The sequence below is a fragment of the Peromyscus maniculatus genome, chromosome 12 (assembly GCF_049852395.1).
Source record: "Peromyscus maniculatus bairdii isolate BWxNUB_F1_BW_parent chromosome 12, HU_Pman_BW_mat_3.1, whole genome shotgun sequence".
Classification (NCBI taxonomy): Eukaryota; Metazoa; Chordata; class Mammalia; order Rodentia; family Cricetidae; genus Peromyscus; species Peromyscus maniculatus.
The window spans coordinates 68,977,280-69,000,808 of record NC_134863.1 but is presented as its reverse complement, the minus strand read 5'-3'; the positions used below and the strand labels follow the sequence as shown (position 1 = coordinate 69,000,808).

Below are 23,529 nucleotides of genomic sequence, written 5' to 3'. Positions count from 1 at the left end.
ATCATTACACATAAATATATCTCCCATCCCCTCCCAATTTGATCTTATTTTGACTTGAAATTGTGTTAAAATAGAGAAATAATTTTCTCATCTTACTTCACTTCCTTCTATGCCCAAAGACTAAAGAAAGGTTACAATGGTTGTCAATAATGAAAAAGCACCCAGGTATGCAAACAAACAAGGGAAAACTATGATATACAAAGAAGGAGACACTCGTGAGAGCAAACACTTTAAGATATTCATTTTTAACATAATTACTGATGTCATGGACTTTTTTCACACTTTTCCAATTTCATACACTATAATTCTCAGGGTAATTATTGGTTGTCCTAAATGGGCTCCTTGGCAACAACCTGATGCTTTCTGCCTCATTTCTGCACTGCACATAAATCAATCATGAACTTAAATCTTCAACTTTGTCTGCAATTTGATACATAACAGTGATGAAGCAATGCAAATTTGCATAAAACATCAATTTTTCATGGACACTCCATACTAATAGATTAGGCTTAGTATATGGTAAATATGTAGTATTAACCCCAGGGCAATTGTGAAAATATCAGTCTCTGTGTTTCTCTTAGGGAGAGTTCAATTCTTTGTGTCAAGCTTGAATATTGGAGCAAAAGTTTCACTCCTTTTCTAATTTTGTATAAGTTCTTTTCTGAGCGACTTTTCCAAACACACGAATACTGAGACAATGTATATCTAAGGTACATGATCAATGTCTGTTAGTTACTAAAGAAAAGTTAAAGGTATGAAAGTACAGAGGAAAGCAAAGTACAACCAATTTTAAAGAATGACACAAACACGTGAGTTTTATGTTTATATGTGTATTGATACATGGTATGCATAGATACTATACATAGATATGATATGTATTTTACATGAAATGATACCATTAGGTAGAAAATGCAAACATATACTTACAAATATATACATAGGAGCTTGGGATCTGCTTGGGGAGGTGGTTCTGGAATTCAGGAAATAATTTCATGTTAAGATGATGTTATTTTCCATAAGAGGGGTAGAGGGGGCAAAAAAAAAAAAAAAACAGAAAAAACAATGGCAACCAAAAAAAAGCTTACTTCTCAATTTAAAGATGCCTGGGGTTTTTTACATAAAATCGTTTTAAAAAGCAACATTGCCTTTTAGGAGGAAGTTTCCAGTGAGGGTAATGGTTTAGACTGCTGGTGCGGCCTGTGGGCTGGGCGGGGTTCTGGGAGCAGTGGTTACCATGGGAACCAGCTCAGCTGTCTTCACTGCCAAATGGCTGCTGTTCCAAAAGTTGGTTCCTATGGGGAGGGAGCTGGAACCTCAGAGCCTTTCCCATGGAAACAATGCCCTAAATAATGGGCGACATTCCCACATAGGCCTGCATCATCTGGCTGTAATGGAGATGAGGTGGCCGTGGGACTTCAAATGAGGGAAGAGGCCATGGCTGGGAATCACATGACTGAGGTAGGGATGCTTTGGCTTCTGGGAGCATAATAAATAGGCAAGAGAGGAAATATCTGGGTGCCTTTTCTGAGCTCAGCATATTTCATGCCGTTTTTAGTTCATGCTTAGAGCAGATCCCAAGGTCACGAAATGTTGCTTGCCCAAGGTTATACAGCTGGTCAATGGATAGAGACACAACAGAAGATGAATGGCAAAATGTGACGAGAAATCATGCCCGTCTTAAGTTACCTGCCTACCTTCAAGGGGCCACCTATGATCCCCCAAAGTGAAGAACAAAAAAAAAAAAAAAACAACCAAATATATACATATATGCAGCTGTGTTTTCTTTAAGAATTGTGATTCTAATTTGATTTTTTATCTGGATTGTGGCTTGAATATGTGTCACTACCTATTTAAGAGGTACTCATCAGAATATTCTTAAATCATACTTTAATTCTATTCTCCTTTTAAAAACAATATTGTCTTTTAAAAACAATTGTTATAACAGTTGCGTTGTGCTATTATAAAGAGGCAAAAGTGTGGAAGTCATTAAGCACTATTTAATTTTGAAAGAACTTAGGTGGAATTCATTTGCCTCAAACACTAAAGCCAATGATTGCAAATAATAGTGAGAAAATAGAGGGAGGGATTCAGAAAAGTGATCTCTTGAAGAAAAATAAAAGCTCAAATAAAAACAGGAGGTGAAAGCTTTCGAGTCTGGAGACTTGAGTTTCAGCTGCACATCTGAAACCTCCTTAACCTGTTGCGTAAATACATTTGACTTTGCATCCACATTTGCAAAGAGTGCTAATCTCTTAATCTGTATGTTTAAGAGAACTGTATAATTGTATTCTCCCTTCAGAGAAAAGTGGAAGTTTCACTGAGGATAAGCAATGTGACGAGACTTAGCAAAACAAATCTTTAAATGGTCTAGCTCCATGATATGCCTTCCTGTTTACTGCATTGCAAATTTTATATCCTTTGGTGTTCATTGGGTTTTGTTTTTTTGGTTTGCTTTGGTTTGGTTTGGTTTGGTTTTTTTCCGAGACAGGGTTTTTCTGTGTAGTTTTGGTGCCTGCCCTGGATCCTCACTCTGTAGATCAGGCTGGCCTCGAACTCACAGAGATCTGCCTGGCTCTGCCTCCAGAGTGCTGGGATTAAAGGCGTGAACCACCACCACCCGACGTTCATTGGGTTTTAAGCTAATGACAGAGGATGTAGTTGTTGACTGCTATAATTTGAAAATCATAACTTAATGGCAAAGCTAGAAATCCCAATGCATCATTCATGGATGAAGAAAAACAAAGAAACAAGCCCCAAATAACCACAAGAAATCTCACCAAATTCAGAAATCAGGTGTTAGGTTTTGGGAAAATACTTTTAAGAAGACTCAGCAGAGAGTAGTAAAGTTTGCAAGCTACTTAAGTACAGGTTTATTATACAATTTAATTTACTAACTGGAAATTAAAATGGAAAGAAGGGTTCTAGAAATATTCCAAGAGATAGAAGTGTTGGTGCTCATTCTCAGATAGTTTTCAAGTGATCAATATCAATGCAGAATAACGTTTCAGTGTGAATTGTTTCTTGGGTTCAAGTTTCCATTCATATACAAGTACATTTTTCTATTGCTTCAGATAGAAACTTAAGTATTCTATCAATAGCAGGAACAAAATCAGATTGCTTCCAACACTAGCTTCTTATTCTAGAAATACATTAATCTTGCAAACCTGATTATAAAGTTTCCATTGTGTGTAGCCAGATTCTGTTCTCAGATACGGAGATGAATCCAAACTGTGTGCTTTGGAAGTCAATTACAGTGACTGCAATGCAAATGCATCAGAATGATTTTCCCAGAGCTTAAGATGCATGTGCTTGTGAGGGAAATAAATTTTGTGTTTCTGTGCCTATGGAAGATGTGAAATGGTTAAGCTCTGAGTGCCATCATAGTGAAGTTTTTCAAAGAGATCTGATGTTTTGTCAATATTGATTCAAGCTTCTCAGTGTCACTGGCGTAAAAATAATAAAGTTCTGTTGCTGCAGGGACATGAGGGAAAAAATAAAAGAAGTTTGATTGATTCTTCCATTACCCAATGACAGCTATTATAAAGCAGAGAATAAAAAGGACAATTAGATGTTTGGTCCAAGGAACAAATATATGAGCCTAGGTAAAGATTTAGTGAACAGAGGTAGCAAAACTGCACAAAAATGAAAGGAAATACACATCACCCCAAGGAGTAGAATATTATATTCACTTTTATATTAAAAGAAATTATCTGAATTTATATTCCTAAGGTCTAATTCTGACTTTAAGATGAACATTTTGTTCACAGTTTAACAGAAAAAGAAATGATTAATTATAAAACAAATTTAAGTAATTTTGTAATGGGCAAGATAGTTCAACTGTACTTCATTTGTTCATTTGTTGTGTTTTAAAGCTCACATGAACCTACTCCATTTTCTGCTTTTCATCTCATGTGGATAGGCATCAAAATTTTGCAGTTAGATAAAATTTCAGTAGATTGCATTCTACAATCTAGGCTCACTAAAAAATGACATAATATTTACACCTTTTCTCACAAATGCGATGGCGGTAGACAAGTAAATAGATAAATGACACATTTACCATACTTTATAGAATAACTAAACTGACTTGGAAAAAATTGAAACAAAAACCAATGGGATACATTGTTCCAAGATAGTGTTCAATAAATCTACCCATCCACTCATCTAACTAACTTCTAGCTAATTAGCCTGCAGTTAGATGAATCCTTCAAGAAAACGTAGAAGGTGAAACCAGTAACATAGGAAATAGAGAAAATGCTCTGAAGATATAAAGGAAACACAGAATTAGATAGGTCTCAAATTTAAAAAAAGCAGAAATGAGGCACAAAACCAGCCTATAGACAGGCAGGAAATTGAGAACGTATAAGGAAATAACATTTATAGTTTGACATTCCCTTCAGAGAAAAGTGGAAGACTTAAAATGTAAGCAGCACATTCACTTGAAGACGTTAGTAGTTCTAATAATGCCACCTGTTTGAACTTTGTATTTATGAATTAAAAAATAAGCAGTTTGCTTTCTGGAATTCTCATGAGCATTTGTTATGAATATTTAGAATATAGTTTATTTAGCATAAGAGCAATCAAGTTTCACACCAAAGTGAAAAGAAAGTTGTGACATTTAGGAGATGGAGTCAACATGAGTCAGTGGTTGATGAAATACTAGGAGATGTTATTTTCAAATAGGTACTTAACATATTCAAGAAATGTCATATTCAAGAAATGTCACTCTGAACTGGAGACACAAATATGCAAATCATTAGCACCCCTGGCAAAGTCAGTGAGACTGAAACCTGTGACTCCCAGAGGAGATCACCAGGATTGAGTGACTTTAACATTTCAAACTGAGGCTCGAGAGGAAAGGCAGTACAATCCTTGAAAAAAAACGCACTTGGACAGAATGTAAGGGAAGGGAATGTGCAGAACACTTGGAATGGTTCAAGACTGTCCTATTCTATGATAACCATCTCTGGGGATATCTAAACATAGATAGATAGATAGATAGATAGATAGATAGATAGATAGATAGATAGATAGATAGATAGATACCATACTTAGCTACAAAAAGATTATTGATTATATTAACAAATTTGGTCATTATACTGTTCAGTAAGAAAACACAATTTATTTTTCTATGTTGAATTTGGATTAAAAAGAGAAAATACTGAAAGAAATGTCCCTAAAACACATTTAGACTATTTTGATTGCTCTCCTTAATTTAAATGGTATCAATAATGTTCAAATATGACATTTTATCATATAAACTTTCAGATTCATAGATTTCCTGGAAAAGAATGATAATTTATAAATGAATTCTCCAACATTCTTTGTTGTACAAGAAAATGCAAATCTATTAACTGTTCACTTCTTTCTACTCTAAATGATTATTTAAATTGAAAGAGAAATACATCACTTTGTTCCTCCCTTTCCTTCCTTCAGCCCCTCCCAGCTAATCTCCTTCAAACTCCTTCTATGACCCTTCCACTATAAAATTGATAGCCTCTTTTCCTTTGATTGTGTTATATATAATACACACACGTAATTCTTATTATATATGTGTTGTACATATACATACACTTTTTTGGATATAGTTTCAAAACTGACCACTCTGCATTGGACAATGAATAAGAAGGCTCATCCCTAGAAGATGTTAATTCTCCTTTTCCCAGTAATATAAAGTTACCTGTAGTTCTTTGTCTAGAGGTGGAATCCTGAAAAATTTTATTCTCTTCCACATCAAAATTTCTATTGATATGTCCTTGTCCAGGTCTTATTTATCTGCACAATCATTTCTAGGATATAATGTTTCACAGCCAACTTTCTGGTATTCCCTTACAGTCTGAATGTCCCCTCTCCAAGATCTTCCCTGGGCCATAGAAAGAAATGTATGGATTGGGGCTGGACTTCCAATAATCCATTTATCTCTGCATTGAGTCCAGTAGTTTACTATGGTGGTCTCCATTTGCTATAAAGATAATCTTTGTTGATAAGGAGTGGTAGCTACATTTATCTGCAGATATATGTAAAAGATTTAGACCATAGTAAAGAATTATGCTGATCCAGTAAAGAGGCATTAGGAAATTATTTTTCTAACCATGACCCCACAAGCTCCAGATGTTGGCTAGGTTTCAAACCACACATGGTTTCTCTCCTGTCGAGTAGGCCTTAAGTAAAACAAGACAGCTTTTGGTTGCAACCTACATGGGAAACTTCTTGAATATGTACAATCTTGCCAAGCATATAACTATCCTGACTTATAGGTGTTACAACTGGGTAAGACTATGATGTTGACCCTCTCCTTGGCAGCTTGCATGATAATTTCTCAAACCATAGATGCTAAACCATAGTCAAGAGGCTTTCAAGTCCTATCTAACTATAGTTACTCAGTTATATAGTTATACAGGTGAGTCATGTATCTTAAGTGTGGTGTCTTCCACCTGAGGGGCCCAAACTTACCTCCTGAGAGGCAACTTAGGGCTATGTTGATAATCTCTGTCAATTTGAGAGTCACTTAGGTAGCCCTGACCAACCTTTCAAAGGGAGATTTCTCAGTCTGGTACTGTGGTTTTTCCTAGTCTACAATTTTTTTGAATAGAATTTTCAGGAATGAGATTTAACCTCCTTTAGTGTGTGTGTGTGTGTGTGTGTGTGTGTGTGTGTGTGTGTGTGTGTATGCATTTATATGCATTGTATATAATTTAAGATATATATATATATATATAAAATATTATAATTACCTGAGCATTTATTAAAAAAATCTTGGTGCTATTTGCTCCTCCTTCTCTCCTTCTGTATTGATCTTCCTCTCTCACCCCACAGGAGTAGCCGCCCATTCCATTTCCCACTTCATATCACCTGTATCCTGCTGTTCCCATCCTAAGATCCTATCACATCATATATGGTCCCTTTATATTCTCCTGGTTTCTGTGGTTAGTGCATATTGTATGTGGTTCTTAGCTCCACCATTCTCTTCTTTCAACTGGTCACATGCTTTTGAATGTTTTAGAGGAGTTCCTCCTTTTCAAGTCACCATGAACAAACTAGACACACCTAACTACCATTTTCTACAGCTAGATTTTTGAATGCAGGTAACAAGCTGAAACCATGTGAAAAGGGTCTGGAAAGATTATTTAATTGCATTGTTCCAGAATATTCATCCCAGGATGGAGTATTTCAGTGGTGGAATATTGTCTTAGAATCTATGTGGCCCTGGATTCAGACATTGTTAAATTAAGCTAGTTAAAGTTAAATTTAACAGAAAGTGCCTCGGGTACATTATTACACATAAAGTCCTTAATGTGGAGTTAGTTGATAGCTTCTATTTTGCATAAATGCTTATTTTTAGTGTGGCTTTGTTAATAGGAGAATTAATAAGTAAATATAATCTAATATCATTTGCACCTTCCCTCTTTCTGCCTCCAATCCCTCCAACCTACACATTGATCCCTTTTGAATTCATTGAATCTTTTTCTTTGTTGTTGTAACATACACACACACACACACACACACACACACACACACACACCTAAATACTTAATAAAATCTGATCAGTCTATCTATTGTTACTTATATGTATATGACTGCATCATTTGTTATTGAATATAAAATGAGTGGGCTTATCCCTGAAGGAAACAATTTCTCCCACTCCCAGCTTCCTTAGCTGCTTCTAGTTCATTCTTCTTCTCAAGAAAGTATGACTAAAAGGGGGCAAAGGTGAGTTTATATGAAAAAGAGAATTAAAATTCAAAAGATTTTTCTGTTGGTACTTTTAGAAAAAAAATATCCCTCATAGATGATAAAGGCAAGAAACATTTTTATGAAACTGGTACTAAGTTTTGGATATAGAACTCTAGAAACCTACAAGTTACATGAGTATTGAGCAAATTGAAAGAATGAGATCCAGAGTGGGGAGGGGAGGAGGAAGAGCTGCCTTGAGGAAAGAACTAGGATATAGGATGGATTGCAGGGAGGAAAACCAGCAAGATTCCAGAACCTCAATGATTATGTAACAGACTGAGTAGCATGTGACGTTGGTTGGTTACCACTGAGTTTATTACCTCTCTTTCTTTCTTTCTCTCTCTCTTTCCTTCTTTCTTTCTTTCTTTCTTTTCCTTTTTTCCCCTCTTTGGTTTTGAAATAGATTCTGTATTTTGTATCAAATACTAATGCATAAACATGTTAAGTTTCTATGAGAAAATTGGTTTTACAAAGGGATAATCTCTTGAGATTTCTTAAGGACTTGACTTAGGCTTACTGTTAATAATGAAAATCTCATAATTATATAAAACACAAAAATATTGAATGATATTTTTGCCTGAAACTGACTATATAGTGACTATGTATGAATTACCTTTAGACATTTTGTGCCTTTCATTGAAGTAATATAAAAATTGCATACCTTTGGGGTAACTATCATCCAATAAGTTAAATGATAAGATATTAGTATTATAATTTATTCTTAGGTATCTAAAACTGTAGAAATTAACTTTCTGACTCAATTATCCCTTAAAATTCATAAACAGGTACTCATGAAAGAAAAAAATGAATAACCATTAGAATAATTTAGTTTAATGATGAAATATTTTAGAAAACAAATTTTTATATTATTTTATTTTATTTATAGAAACTATAGCAACACTTATTATAAAAATATTTTAATTAAAATAATAACTGAAACAATTGGTTTCTAGACACAGCATCTCTCTTATCCATTAATATATCATCATATAATGCTATACCCCATTGTACAGAATAACTAGCATTAATAAATAATTATCATATTTATGCTATTATAATGATATTTGTATAAACACAATGTATGGGGACTAGAAAGATGGCTCAGTGACTAAGAGCACTGGTTGATTTTACAGAAAACCCAAGTTCATTTCCTAGCACTAACGTGGGATGTCAGCTTTCTGCACTTTGAATTCCAGTTAGTCTAACACTCTCTCCTGGCCTCAACAGCAACAGGCATGTGCATGGTATACTTTCATGTAAGTAGGTAAAATATATACATAAAATTAATTAAACAAATAACTTTAAGGTAAACATGATATATTGATATAGTGACTTGACTAAATACTCTCCATGTCACATTCATCAGAGCATGTTGTCATATACAAGGCACTTTGCTCTCCTTCTAACTATCATGATGACTATGGATGTTCAAGACACTGTCTTCACATAGGACAGTAGATGATAAACATCACAGCACCTGCTAGGAAAATATTTTTATTAAAATGAACTTTGAGTCGTCCCAAGAACAAACAGAATTCAGCCCTCACTGTGAACTCTATAAAATATTATAGATTAAATATTTTATTATTCCTAAAAATGAATGTATGCTTATATGTATGTATGTATATATATATATATATATATATATATATTCAAGGAAATACTTAAAGTATTTTGATTTATACAATGAATCAGTTGTATATCTGTTATATAAATTATTTAAACAATCAATGTAACTTTCTGTAGGTAAATATATGCACAAATTATTCCCATCAATATAAAAAATTGCTTCCCTATATTGAAATTTTATAAAATGCCATAAAAAATTTCTATTTGTTCTTCATCTCCTTTATTTTGAAAGCAAGTTATCTTTTCCCTGTGGAGTGTTTTCTTTATTAACAACATTCTCTGACTTTCATGATTAAGAAAGCAACTGTGTTCAAAACCCCAGACCTCTTTTTCAATTTGTCACTGCAATTGAGGCTAAGGTTAACTGAAAACAAGGCTGCCTCTGAACAAAATATTGAATTCATGTTGTTAAAGGGTGAAAATTGAAGGTATTCATGGCAAATGCTTGAAGCCCAATTCTGGGTTTGAGATAGTAATTTTTATCATCTCTTTAGGGGACTTTATATGGTTTCCCTGTGCTACTGTTTTGCTGAATCTTAATATTTACAAAAATAGAATGAATGATGTCCAACAGTCTCTGCAGCACAATTTTCTATAAATTGATATTTTCTGAAAGTTTCAGTGTCTGATGTTCAACAACGTTTTCAAATTGTCAGGTAGCTGAAAATGAAGAGCCAGACATAGCCATGCTTGTCATGGGCATTGGCATAGAAGAAGCTGCTGCTGAATGTCACTCATGTAAGGCACGTTGATTTATTGTATTGCTTTATTATGATAATTGCACATAAATTTCAAATTACTGGATATGAATTCATCTTCTACGAAGCTTATGTACCACCTCAGTAGAGTTTGAAACATATGATCTTTGAGTTTTAATAAATGACTAAACAATAGTTATGCCACAATTATGACTTTCATTGGTTTTACTATTGTTGAAGTGTGAATTAATGTTCAGAGAAACCAAGAATATAATCCCCCCAAACATACAGATAATGCTATTTCCTAGTGTTCATTCATCAAAACCAGGAATAAAAAAGTATGTAGCTGGAGAGGTTTCTCTCCGGATCCCGCCAAGCCCTGGCAGTCAGACAGCCCACTTATAAAATAAACACATAGACGCTTATATTATTTAAACTGTTTGGCCTAATGGCTCAGGCTTCTAGCTATCTAGTTCTTGCATCTTAAATTAATCATTTTCTATACATCTATACCTTGCCATGTGGCTCCTGGATTACCGGCATCTTCACATGCTGCTTGTCATGGTGGCAGCTGGCAGTGTCTCCCTCCACCTTCCTGTTCTCTCAGTTCTTCTCTCTGCTAGTCCTGCCTATACTTCCTGTCTGGCTACTGGCCAATCAGTGTTTTATTTATTGACCAATCAGAGCGACACATTTGACATACACTCCATCCCACAGCAAAAGTACTTAGAATTTTCTAAAGAAATTATATCTTAGCCACTACATCTAGATGTTTAAGCTATATTGAAATAGGTGGCAGCAGTTATAACCTTTGTCACAATGTAAGCTAGAGTAATTTATAGCTAAAACTAAGTGTTTACCATGGAAGTTTCAGTCTGTTGAATTTAAGTGAGTAAAATGGATATATTGGGGTTTGAAGAGCCACAACTTCATTTTGGAGCAGTAGAATGGTGATTTTAATGCAATGGGGGTTTTCTTTGCTACATAGTTATATTTATTAGGCTTTCTGACTATAGTACATTTTGGGAGAACCTCCATGAAAAAGAAATGTGCTAGGAAATACCAAGAGATTCATTTGCCCACTGACATTCTGCTAGGTTCATAAAAGGAACATTTCCCTGAACTATGATAGATAAGAATTCACTTTCAAATTGTTTTATTAAACTTAATTTAAATTACATTTGATATTTACCAAGTGAATTTTGCTTCACACTTTTGATATTTGAACTTTGAAACATCAACAATGTGTACTCTTTTGTTTCATTGTTCATTTAAATATATTTGAAGTACTCAGAAATATATTACACACTGTTACTCTCAGACACATCTTTTGCTTTCTTTTGATTTTTGTGTTTGTAAGGTAAGAAAGGAACTTGAAGTCATACCCCTCATGTTCTCATTTACATGAGGAATTTAAAAGAAGTGATCTTCTAGAAGCTGGTAAGAAAAGGGTGTGAAGAAAGGACATGAAGCAAGATTGTATAGCTAGTAGCTTTGAATGTTTAGATTGTTTTGCTTATATTTTAGTACACATAGTGAAGGGTTTGGTATGTCAAAAAGGAGTGATATATATACAGGTGATATGAAAGGAAAAAAATGGGACAAGATATATGCAATGGGGCTGGAGGGATGGGAGAGCTGGGTAGAAGGAAATATATGAGAACAGATAGCTAACACTAATGACATTTGAAAAAGCTACTTGGAAGCTTACTACTGTAGGAGCATCCTAAAATACACACATAAACTTATATAAAAGGAGTTCAAATAGAGTGCCACTATAACAGGAGAACCATGTTTCTCCCAAGTAGCATTAGCTATCAAAAAAAAAAGTATGGAAAACCTCTTACTAATTGTCAATGAGGACAGAAAGCCCCCTTTTTAAAAATTATAGAATATCTCCATTGTTGTTGGTTACCTTCTAGAGCTCTTCTCGTGATAAGAGTTGTTGAAAACAGCACAAATTGGTCACTGAACATGGAAGAATCAGTATGAGTTCAAGTTAAGGCCTGATTCACAAAGGAGAACTCATGCCTGGACCATTAACTAGACCAAAAACCTGTTGATGCTCTGAAGTCATACAAGAGAACTTAATCCTATTATTCTGCTAAATGGACATACTCATAAACAACCTCCTGAATTCTTACTCTTATTGATTATGTTGTATTTCAACCCTCATCAAAGAAGCTTCTTTCTGTAGTAGACAGACAAAAATACAAAAACTCACAACTGCTCAACATTCAGAGAATAAGAAACTGAATAGTACTCAGCCCTAGATGGGGCATCTATATAACACACACATTCACAGACACAGACACACACACACACAGACACACACACACACACACACACACACGCCCAAGGATAATCACAAAAGAGTGCAGAAATCTGCTAAGAGCTGGAGGTGGTGCATATCTGCAATGAAATGGTATTTGTGGGAAATGACTAGGCCATTTCAAAGCAATAAAGACTGCATATTTAAGACCTGCTCAAAATCAAGCCAACTAATCCTTGCATGGAATATGTGAGGGCTTATGAAGCCCACTCTAGTTGAGAAGATATTGACAATTAATGACTGCTGCAGGATGGAGCATGAAAAAGAGGCTACACATGATAAAGTTGATGCTCTACTTCCTTGCCCAGACAGAAAGCACTAAGTGAATTCAATGAGTTTAAAAGCAGAGCATAAGAAGTTTGGAGGGAAGGGAGTGAGGGAATATGGGGAGAACTGAATGAGTAGTAAAAGTAGTGGATTTGATAAAAAAAAAAAAAAGGAAGAATTATGCGCACATACAAAGATTTAGTATGTTACATGCTCTACCAGGAAACCATGACATTTGGAAATATGTACTAAAGTGAGGTTATGTTGAAAATACTAGATATTAAGCTAAACTAATGTAAGTTATCACCAGGAGAAAAACATATTTATTTTACATATGAATATAATAATGGTATACTAGCTTACTTAGAATATTATTTTATATAGTCTGCATAATAAAAATATTCCTGCCATGTTACTTGAAAAATATGAAAATCTTTTTTTTAATTTACATGTGTCAGAGTTGCTATTTTTCACTATCAAGTCATTCTTTTGTATTATGAAATAAAATATTTAAGCTTTTTAACACTCCTCTTATCTCCTTCCATAAATTAATTTATAGCATCAGGAAGGGTCATTACAAAAAGTTGGTTAAAATTCAGGTAGGCAATGTGGCCCAGATGGTCCACACTGTGTCCATTCATGTGGGATTCAAGGTTATATTAATGGTCTTAAGTATTAATGTTTGGTTTGCAAAGAAGATTGTAACATTGACGATGTATGATGCCTATACCTGATAGAAATATAATATAAATCTATAGAAATATCTCTTAGAAATATGTAAATATATATTTACAAATACTATATTTACAATATATTAGTTTATTTTTAATAATACGAAACAAATGTTTTCAACAAAAGAATGATACAACATGTATAGGATGGCATTTTTTTTTTTTTGCAATTTAACAAAAGAGTTTATTGTTTCCAACAGGTGGGGTGGCAAATAGCCACCCTGAAGGGAGGTCACTAGCTCATTTTAAGCAGAGTTAGGAGAATTCCAGGGAGGAGAGATTAATCTGCTGCTGCTGATTGGTGGAGGAAAGATTAGTTTGGGGGCTGATTGGTAAGAGGCTGTAGTGGTTAGGGGCCCATTAGTGGTGGGGGTGTCTAGTGTCTAGGGACTTGTTGACCAGAGGGTAGGGAAAGCTATGTTTAGCTAGCAGAAGTCTAATTTCTAGGGGCTCATTGATGGGAGGGTAGAAAAGCTCTCTAGCTAGGATAAATCTGAGGGGCATCCTTTGAGCCAGCAGAAGGGGCTTGGGGACCTGTTGAGCCAGCAGAAGAGGCTTCTGATGAACTGGTAGGAGACTAGGAGGCACCTGTTGATTGGTTGCCCTAAGTTCTGGTTTTCCTTAGAATTGCTTGCTCAGCTCCAGCCTGTTCTAGTGAACCGAAACTAAGGCCTGGTCCATATCAGGGTTGCTAGAGGGCCTGTTAGAGTCCTGGTTTGGCCACCCAGTCCTCTCACTAAGAACATCCTGGCCTACACCCTGCTGTTGTCCTATTTACTCCTCAGAAATAGAGATGGCTCAAATATGATTTTAAGAGAATGAACTTAGAAAAGAGAAGTTTGTAATCAGCAACAAAGATCAAACACCAAGTTTGCTGGTGCAAACTCTCAACTTTTTACTCAGTATCATGGGTAAGAAAGAGGGGAGACTGCAAGCTCAAACTCAGCAACCTTTTCCACTGTGATGTTTTAGTTTAAAAGAAACACCTGTTGATTCTTCCTTTTTTTATTTCCTTTCTTTTCTCCTTACATCCCTCTTCCTCCTTTAATTCTTCTTTGCTTTCATCATTTCCATTTTATAGTATGTGTGGTATGGAAGTATACTGAATCCTGCTTTCTACCAACTTCTATCCTTTTTCATCTTTCTCTCCATAGTATTTATTCGATACATTGTTCCCACCAAGTCTCCAGATCTCTGACTGTTTCTCAAGGAAAGAAGGTTGCTTTCACTGTCTTAGTTAGGTTTCAATTTCTGTGAAGGGACACCATGACAAAGACAATGCTTATAAATGAAAATGTTTAATTGGACCTAGCTTACAGTTTCAGAGATTCAGTCCATGATTGTCATGGCATGAAGCGTGACAGTGTTCAGGCAGACTTGGTGCTAAAAAAGGAGATGAGAGTTCTACATATTGATCCACAGGCAGCAGACAAGAGTGACTGTCATTTTAGGTCTAGCTTGAACATATAAGACCTCAAAGCCCTTCTCCACAGTGACAGGCTTCCTCCAACAAGGCCACACCTTCTAATAGTGCCACTCCCTATGTGCCAAGCATTCAAATACATGAATCTATAGTGGTCATTCCTATTCAAACTACCACAATCACATACAGAGCCAAGTGGCTTCCCTGATAACTTCCACTGGTATTAGCAAATGAGAGAAATTCTAAGCTCCTAAATTATGTCACATCCAATCTGGCTTCTGTAATCACAGCTCATTTCCTTGGAAGTGAGTCTGGCATCTCTTATTCTCTCACAATCATCAGCACAGTGGCCAAAGATGCTCTGTCGTACTACTGCTTTTAACAGAAGAACATTGTCCCATTCACACAGTTCTACAAACTAGAACAAAAAGTTTTTTCAGCTTCTCAGGGCCCTGCTGTTTTCCCCTCTGAAGATGCTATATGGTCAAGAGTTTGAATGATATGGGAGAGAATCTTCCAGTATTTCTGTAATTAAAACAGATCTTAGTTTTACTCTAGAGCCTTATGCAGCTATTCCCAACAAAGAAGAAGAGAAAATATATAGATGGAGAAAGTCGAGCAGAGTCCCCATCCTTTTGGAATCCTGTGCAGAGAAATGTTTGAAAGCTGTGATTCAGATTTTCTGAGCTGGACATTGATGCTGAGGAGCAAGTTATTGTGCTTTTGAGAATACACTCAGGGCTTTAGGAAACCAAATTTTCACAAAAGTTTCCAATTTAGGGTGGGACAATAACTCTGCCACATTGTAGTCCTTCCTCAGAGACTGTTGGTTTCTCCAAGGGGAAGAAACTAAAGGAGAAAGCAGACTTCTCTATCATCTCTTCTGGGAGGTGGGAATTTTTTTTTATTATTATTATTATTTTACAACACCATTCAGTTCAACATAATAGCCACAGATTCCCCTGTTCTCCCCCTCTCGCCCACCCCTCCCCCCAGCCCACCCCCCATTCCCACCTCCTCCAGATCAAGGTCTCCCCTGAGGACCAGGGTTGACCTGGTAGACTCAGTCCAGCCAGGTCCATTCCCCCATCCCAGACCGAGCCAAGTGTCCCTGCATAAGTCCCAGGATTCAAATAGCCAACTCATGCAACGAGCCCAGGACCTGGCACTAATGCACAGCTGCCTCCCAAACAGATCAAGCCAAATGACTGTCTCACCCATTCAGGGGGCCTGATCCAGTTGGGGGCCCCTCAGCCTTTGGTTCATAGATCCTGTGCTTCCATTCATTTGGTTATTTGTCCCGGTGCTTTATCCAACCTTGGCTTCAACAATTCTCGCTCATATAAACCCTCTTCTTTCTCACTAATTAGACTCCCAGTGCTCCACCAGGGGCCCAGCCGTGGATGTCTGCATCCAGATTCCTCAGACCTTCCTTGGATGGGGTTTATGGCACAACTAACAGGGTGTCTGGCCATCCCATCACCAGAGTAGGTCAGTTCCTGCCTTCTTGCGACCATTGCCAGCAGTCTTTTGTGGGGGTATCTTTGTGGATCTCCGTGGGCCTCCCTAGCTCTCTGCTTCCTCCCCTTCTCATGTGGTCTTCATTTACCATGGTCTCCTATTCCTTGTTCTCCCTCTCTTTTCTTGATCCAGCTATGACTTATTCTAGCTTTCCCTTGACAAATTACAAAATTACTCTGACCTGATTTCTCTACCTTCAAAGTCATCACATGAAATAACATGCCCTAGTTAATAGTCAAACACACACACACACACACACACACACACACACACACACACACACACACACACACAAATAATGTATACTGTGTTTCTAAACATTTAGATTTTAAGGTGTCAATGGTGGCTTTGGTTTCTTCTCTGCCCACCACCTCTCTGGGATACTGTAAGAACACTAGGTGTTCTTAGGTCATATGCTCAGTCTTCTTTGCCTACCCTGTCTCTGGAATAGGAACACTTGTGTTCTGAGGTCATGGGCTCAGGGCGATTAGTGCTCAGAAGAGATGGCAGCTCTTTGGTTAGAGTGGGTACCTCCACGCAAATCAAATTTCTAAAATTGGTGTCAGAGTGCCAGAAAATCAATGAAGTGCAAGGAACTTTTCTTACAATTTATTTTCCTTGCATCTTTTTGATTCCTTCATCAATACTCCACTGACCTAAAGTTTCTTACTAGAATTGTTTTGGCTTGGAAATCTCTCTGTAACATTCATCTGGTCATTCTCTTACTTAGACATTATATCTTTTTTCTTTCCTGTGTTCCCTGCTCAATTCCTTGTACATTCCTTCTAGTAAAAGCAAGAAAGAGACAAAAAACTGAGACAAAGACTAGAATCCATCTTACATTTATATTTTTATCATTTAATTATTTAAGGCTATGCATACTGATTGAGATAAAAGCTGTTCAAATCCAAAGTGATTTGACTTTAAATACATTCATTTCTAAGTGACATTCAGAAAGAACAAACCTATTTTAATACACAATTTAAATTAGAATATTTTGGTTAAAAAGCAAAGGGATGTTTTCTTAAACTGCCTCACAGCAGTAATAATTAGGGTATCCTTCCTTACACTACAATTAAAAAAGTGAAACAGAAATTCCACATAGAAATAATACAAATAATTGATTAAGTGATTCTGAATGATTTTCTGCTGTACTCATAGATCGGTGCCTTATCTAGTTGTCAGAGTCTTCTTCCAGAAGCAGGTGGGATCAAATGCAAATATCCATAGCCAGACAAGATGCAGAGAGAGGCTAAATTGGATGTCTCCATCGGGTCTGTCCCCTTAGAGATTAGGGAGCCCTGTAGAGGAAGGGGAGGAAATATTGTAGGAGTCAGAGGGCATGGAGGTCACCAGGAGAGTGTGGCCCACTGAATCATCTAAGCAGAGCTCATGTGGCCTCACAGAGACTTAGGGGGCAAGCACTTGTTCTGCATGGGTCTGCCCCAGCTCCTCTGCACATATGCTATGGCTCTTAGCCTGGTGTTGGTGTTTTTGTGAAACCCCAAACAGTTGGAGTGGGTGTGTCTTTAACTCTTTTGCCTGCTCTTGGGATTTTTTTTTTTCCATCCTATTAGGTTGCCTTGTCCAGATTGGATATGAGGGCTTTCACTTTGTCTTATTTTATCCCATTTTTGTCATGTTTGGCTGTTGTGTCTTGGAGACCTGCTCCTTTCCAAAGGGAAACAGAGCAAATGGATCTGGGGAAGCAAGGAGGGGATGTTCTGGTGGAGTAGAGGAGGGGAAAATGTGGACAGGATGTATTGTACGAGAGGAGAATCTATTTTTCAATAAAATTCCATTATTATACATTAAAATCTTTGCTATATAGCTAAGGTGAAATAAAATAGGGTGAAATAAAATATAACATTAAAACCTTAAAGAAAGAAATAATGCAAATATTACAACACAGGGAGCTGCCCTCTTGCACGAGATAATTGGGAAGAGTAGTCAGTGAAGACACTGGGAGTATGGTCAGCCTCCTATGTTAATGCGGCTGCTTTCCAAAGCTCTCCTAACAATGGCGTTAGATGTGTATGAGATTTCATAGAGCAAGTGCCTACGAAAGGTAATAGAGCTGAAAGTAGGCATAGGAGTGGTGAGCCTTCAGCTTGTTCTGGAAGAGCAGACAAAGGATGGAAATCACATTAGTGGCATCCCAAGTTGCAGCATCGTTCTGGAGAATCTCACCCCCAGTAAGTGAGAAATCCCATGTAAAGATGGAATGCCTCAGGAGTCCTGCATTAGACAAAACTGCTCTAGCTCTTACTATCCCGATTGCCCTGGGGTAGAATAAGAAGTCTAGCCTTATCACACACACAGAGGCTTATGCAAGCTAGAAGTACCAGGTCATTTAGTCAAATGCTGGCATAGGAACCGTTCAAAACAGAGATCTGAGTTAGACATTCGTGGTTTGATCCATGTTGACAGGTTGGAATCCAGTTTCACTTCTCTTCATGTGGCTGTCTAGTTTCCCTAGCAGACCTGTTAACAAAAGTGGGCTAGGATGAACTATGGATCTGACAGAAATTGACATTCCTTGACTTTTCAAGCAGTCTTGGAAGTGAAGACTAATATTTACCAAGTTCAAAGCTGTCAGTCATGACAATGATCCTATACTGGAAAGAACTCAAAAACAGAGAAATGACATTAAAATGTATGTGCAACAAGATAAAATAATCACAGAATTATAAAAATGAAGATTTTTTTAGTCTTAAATTGTATTTAATATTGGACGGTATTATCTGATGAATTTGGAAAGAATTAAATTATTTTATGAGGAGATGAAGAAAACTCGAAATTGTGTGAGTCCTTAAACTCTTAAAGCCTGCATCTAGCCTCATATTCCCCCGACAAAACGATGCCTTCTAAACCTCCAAAACTGTGTGCCAATCGTGGACCAAGAATACAAAGGCCAAAACCACAGGGGAGATTTCTCATTCAAAATGTCACATAGATGTTCTTATAATTAATTGTGAAAATATAGACAAATAATTTCTGAAAAAAAGGTTTGTGAACCAATTCACCTGAACAGGAATACTTATACTCCTAAAATAAGCAGCCTATGAAAAATTGATATAGAATGTGATTGAGCCGGGCGGTGGTAGCACACGCCTTTAATCCCAGCACTTGGGAGGCAGAAGCAGGTGGATCTTTGTGAGTTCAAGACCAGCCTGGTCTATAGAGCGAGATCCAGGAAAGGTGCAAAGCTACACTGAGAAACCTTGTCTCGAAAAACCAAAAAAAAAAAAAAAAAAAGATTAAAAAAAAAATAGAATGTGATTGAGCTTCCCATAAACAATTAACAGTAGTCCTAATGCCCTAGACTTCTGCTGCAGCATTGTAAGAAATAGTAAAATTAACATATACCCCAGGATAAGCTACAAACAGCCTCTCCACAGCAATGCAATAGGCAGAAGTTTCCAGTTTGAGCTATCCATACCACAGCACACAATTTTAATGACTTTACTTTTATTTTTAGTAGATTTGCTAAGATGTAATTCACCTATAACTTATCTACCTATTTGAAGTAGAAAATCCAATGTTTCTTAGCATGTTTACAAAATAGCCCAAGCATCACCATGGTCATATTTTAGCAGTTTTTATATTCCAAAAGGATAAACCTTGCATTCAGTACCAGCCACTACCCAGTACACACCCATGCTCTCATTCCACCCTTTATCTTTGCTCTTGCACAACAACTAATCTGTTTCTTGACTGAATAGTGTGTCTGTTCTGTAGGTTTCGTCCTATTGAAATTATTTTATGTTTAAGCAAGTATTTTCACTTAATGAGAATGAATACTTCATAATTATGTATCTTATATTCAATATTTTATACTAGTGGTAGTTTATTTTTATTATATTACACCAATTTCCTCAATATAATTGCAGGTCATTTCCTCTGTAAAACATAAGCCATATAAATCAATTATATTTTAATTACTAGTTTCTTACTGTTTGGGTTTGGCCTTAAACTGTCTGAGTAAGTATCTCTTCAATAGCCATTGGGGGAAAAATATTTCTAGTTGTTATGTGAGTCAGGTAAAAAGAAAATTATTCAGTATTTTTAACTAACTAAAACCCAAAATGCATACAAATTATCCTAGACCCAACATTCTTTTCTATTAGGTCTTCTGACATTATGACAAAACTGGATTTTCATTTTCAGGAGGTCCTAATTTACTAATTGTTGATCTGAGTGGCTGTGCTATTACTATTCTCTTTAGAAAGTCTTTTCCTCTGCCAAAGGGTTAAAGGCTATTCTCCACTTTCTCTTCTATCAGATCCAAGGTATCTCTTGACTTATGCTTATATTTTTGATCCATTTGGAGTTAAGTTTTGTGCAAGGTGATAAATATTGATCGATTTGCATTCTTCTATATTCAACCACCCAGTCTGATCAGCACCATTTGTTGAATATTTCATATTTCTTGCTGTGCATATTTCTGGCTTCTTTATTGAAAATAAGGTTCCATAGATGTGTGAACTTATATCTGGGTCTTCATTTTTACAACATTGATCAACGTCCCTGTTTTTGTGCCAATACCATTCTGTTTTTTGTTAGTATACCCTGTAATACTATTTAAAGTTGGGGATGGTCATTCTTCTAGCACCTCTTTCATTATTCAGCATGGTTTTAGACACCCTTCGTGTGTGTGTGTGTGTGTGTGTGTGTGTGTGTGTGTGTGTGTGTGTGTGTATGAACCTGAAAATTGTCCTTTTAAGATCTGTCAAGAATTAGGTTAGAATTTTGATGGGAATTGCATTGAATCTGTAAATTGCTTTTGGTGGAGTAGCCATGTTTACTATATTAACCCTACTAATCCATGAGAACAGGGAATCTTTCCCTCTTCTAATATCCTCACCAATTTCTTTCCTCAATGCCTTTGAAATTTTATTATACAAGTCTTTCACTTGCTTGGTTAGAGTAACAGCAATATATTTCAAAACTTTTTGAATCTATAAGAAAAAGTTTTGTTTCTCTGATTTCTTTTTCACTCCATTTGTCATTTGCCTGTAGGAAGGCTAATGGTTTTGTGAATTAATATATCCTGCTACTTTGCTGTAAGTAGTGAAAATTATAGGGTCACTTAGGTATGCTATCACATCACCTGCAAAAAAAGATACTTGAATTCTTCCCTTCAAATTTGTATCTGCTTAATTTCCTTCAGTTGTCTTCTTGCTCTATATAAAACCTCAAGTACTACAATGGATAGATATGGAGAGAGTGGACAACCTTGTCTTGTTCCTGACTTTAATGAAAATATTTTCCTTTTTAATTCATTTAAGTTGATATTGGTTGTGAGCTTGCAGTATATTATCTTTATTAAATTGTAGTATGTCTCATGTATCACTAGACACTTCTGTATGACAAAGGTCACCATTATTCAGCCTACTGAAAGGAAAAAGATTTTTACCAACTACATTTCTAATAGAGGATATATATATATATATATATATATATATATATATATATATAACTATATAACTATATATATATAGTAAACATTGAGATAAAAGAAATAATTTAATTAAAAATGATGTACAGATATAAGCAGAATTTTCTTAAAAGGGATAATTACATGACTGAGAAGCACTTAAAGAAATGAGTAATATCCTTAGTTATCAAGAGTATGCAAGTCAAAACTACTTTGAGATTTCATTTTACACTGGTCAGAAAAGCCAAGAGATGTAAAAACAAATGATAGCTCATGCTGGCAAAGATGTGATGCAAGGGGAACACTCCTAGCTTGTGAGAGTGCAAACGTGCAGTTACTATGGAAATCAGAGTGGCTGTTCCTTGAGAAGATGGAAATCTAGTTACCTCAAGACCTAGCTATGTAATTTTTGGGTGGATACCCAAAAGATGCTTTATGCTACTAAAAAAAACATTTTCTCAACTATGTTCATTGTTGCTTTATTTATAATAACTGTATGTTGGGAACAACCTAGTTGTTCACCAAGGGATGAATTGATAAAGAAAATGTTGTGTATGTACATAATAGAAAATTGCTACACTCTAAAACAAATGAAATCACAAAATTAGCAAGTTATTGGTGGAATTAGAAAATTATTCTGAGTGAGGTAACCCATAAAGACAAACACAGTATGTATTCTCTTATATGTGGATGTAGCTGTTATGTCAGTGATAAACAATTGTGTCAGGGCAATTTTTTAAAGTCTTATGCAGAACTGCAGAAATTGGGCACAGAGCAAGGGACTAGATGGGCAGAAATAGATCTCTTTAGGAAGAGCAAGTAGATAGTAATGGATGGACAAGTTGGTTGATAACTGGAACAAGAGGATCAAATAGGGAACAAGAGGACAATGAGGGAGAAAATGTTAGGGACAGCTAAAGTTAATTGCCATTTGAGGCATTGTTTGGAAAATCTAATACAGTAAGCGTTTCCTAAAATATATACATATATGAAGGTGATCTAAATGAAATTACCACATAAAGGGAGAGACAGAGCCCCAAGTAAACATCTTTTATCACCAAACCAAATTCCCAGGACCAGAAATGGATTACATCTAATTTAGTTATTGGTCAAAAAGGTTCCATACGAACCTCCATCTGGGCTGTTGTCAATTCTCTATGTTACTCTCCACAAACAGAGGCCAAGTTCTTGTTGTTGAAGACAAAAGCTACAATGCTGATTAAACTTGAGGGAGTCAAGCTAGTACCTGCATAGAGTCTTGACCCAAGTGGGTTAGTGTTCTTGGTACCGGATAGTACTCTACGTGCTACTTTAAAGGAGAAAAGTAAACACCAACTCATCTGCAAACCCGTCAGTCTTCAATGGTATCAGGCTTACAAGATAGGTTAGTACAGGGATGGCAGAGGCTCATGAGACTAAGCAACCAATATCTGATTTGTCTTAAGGCCCACTCCATGAGATAGATGTAAACCACACCTGAGGGTTGGGTGGGAAAGACCTGAGACTAGATAGTCCAGGGGCTTCGGGGAAAACCAAATATTACTGCTGGACTAAAGGAACTGAGCAATAAAATGACTCAGAATCACATTCTCCTACACCCGTAGATCAGTGCTTTGACAAGTCATCATCAGAGAAGCAAAATGGGAAAAAAATACAGAGATCCACAGCAAGACAATATGCAGAGAGTGAGAGACCTTGGAACACTCAGCCCCACAAAAAATGTCTCTTGAATTCCCCAAATAATCTTAGGGAAC

General features: G+C 36.3%; 1 protein-coding gene across 1 annotated transcript in view; it reads left to right on the top strand.

The window, feature by feature from the left end:
- The first annotated feature begins 1,243 nt into the window (after positions 1-1,243).
- Positions 1,244-23,529, top strand: part of LOC143268014 (uncharacterized) — an 87,736-nt gene continuing 65,450 nt past the window's right edge. The window contains exons 1-2 of the mRNA XM_076548335.1: positions 1,244-1,458; positions 10,020-10,101. Of these exons, the coding sequence (XP_076404450.1) occupies positions 1,420-1,458; positions 10,020-10,101 (121 nt within the window). The 5' untranslated portion in view covers positions 1,244-1,419. The remainder of the gene's footprint in view (positions 1,459-10,019; positions 10,102-23,529) is intronic.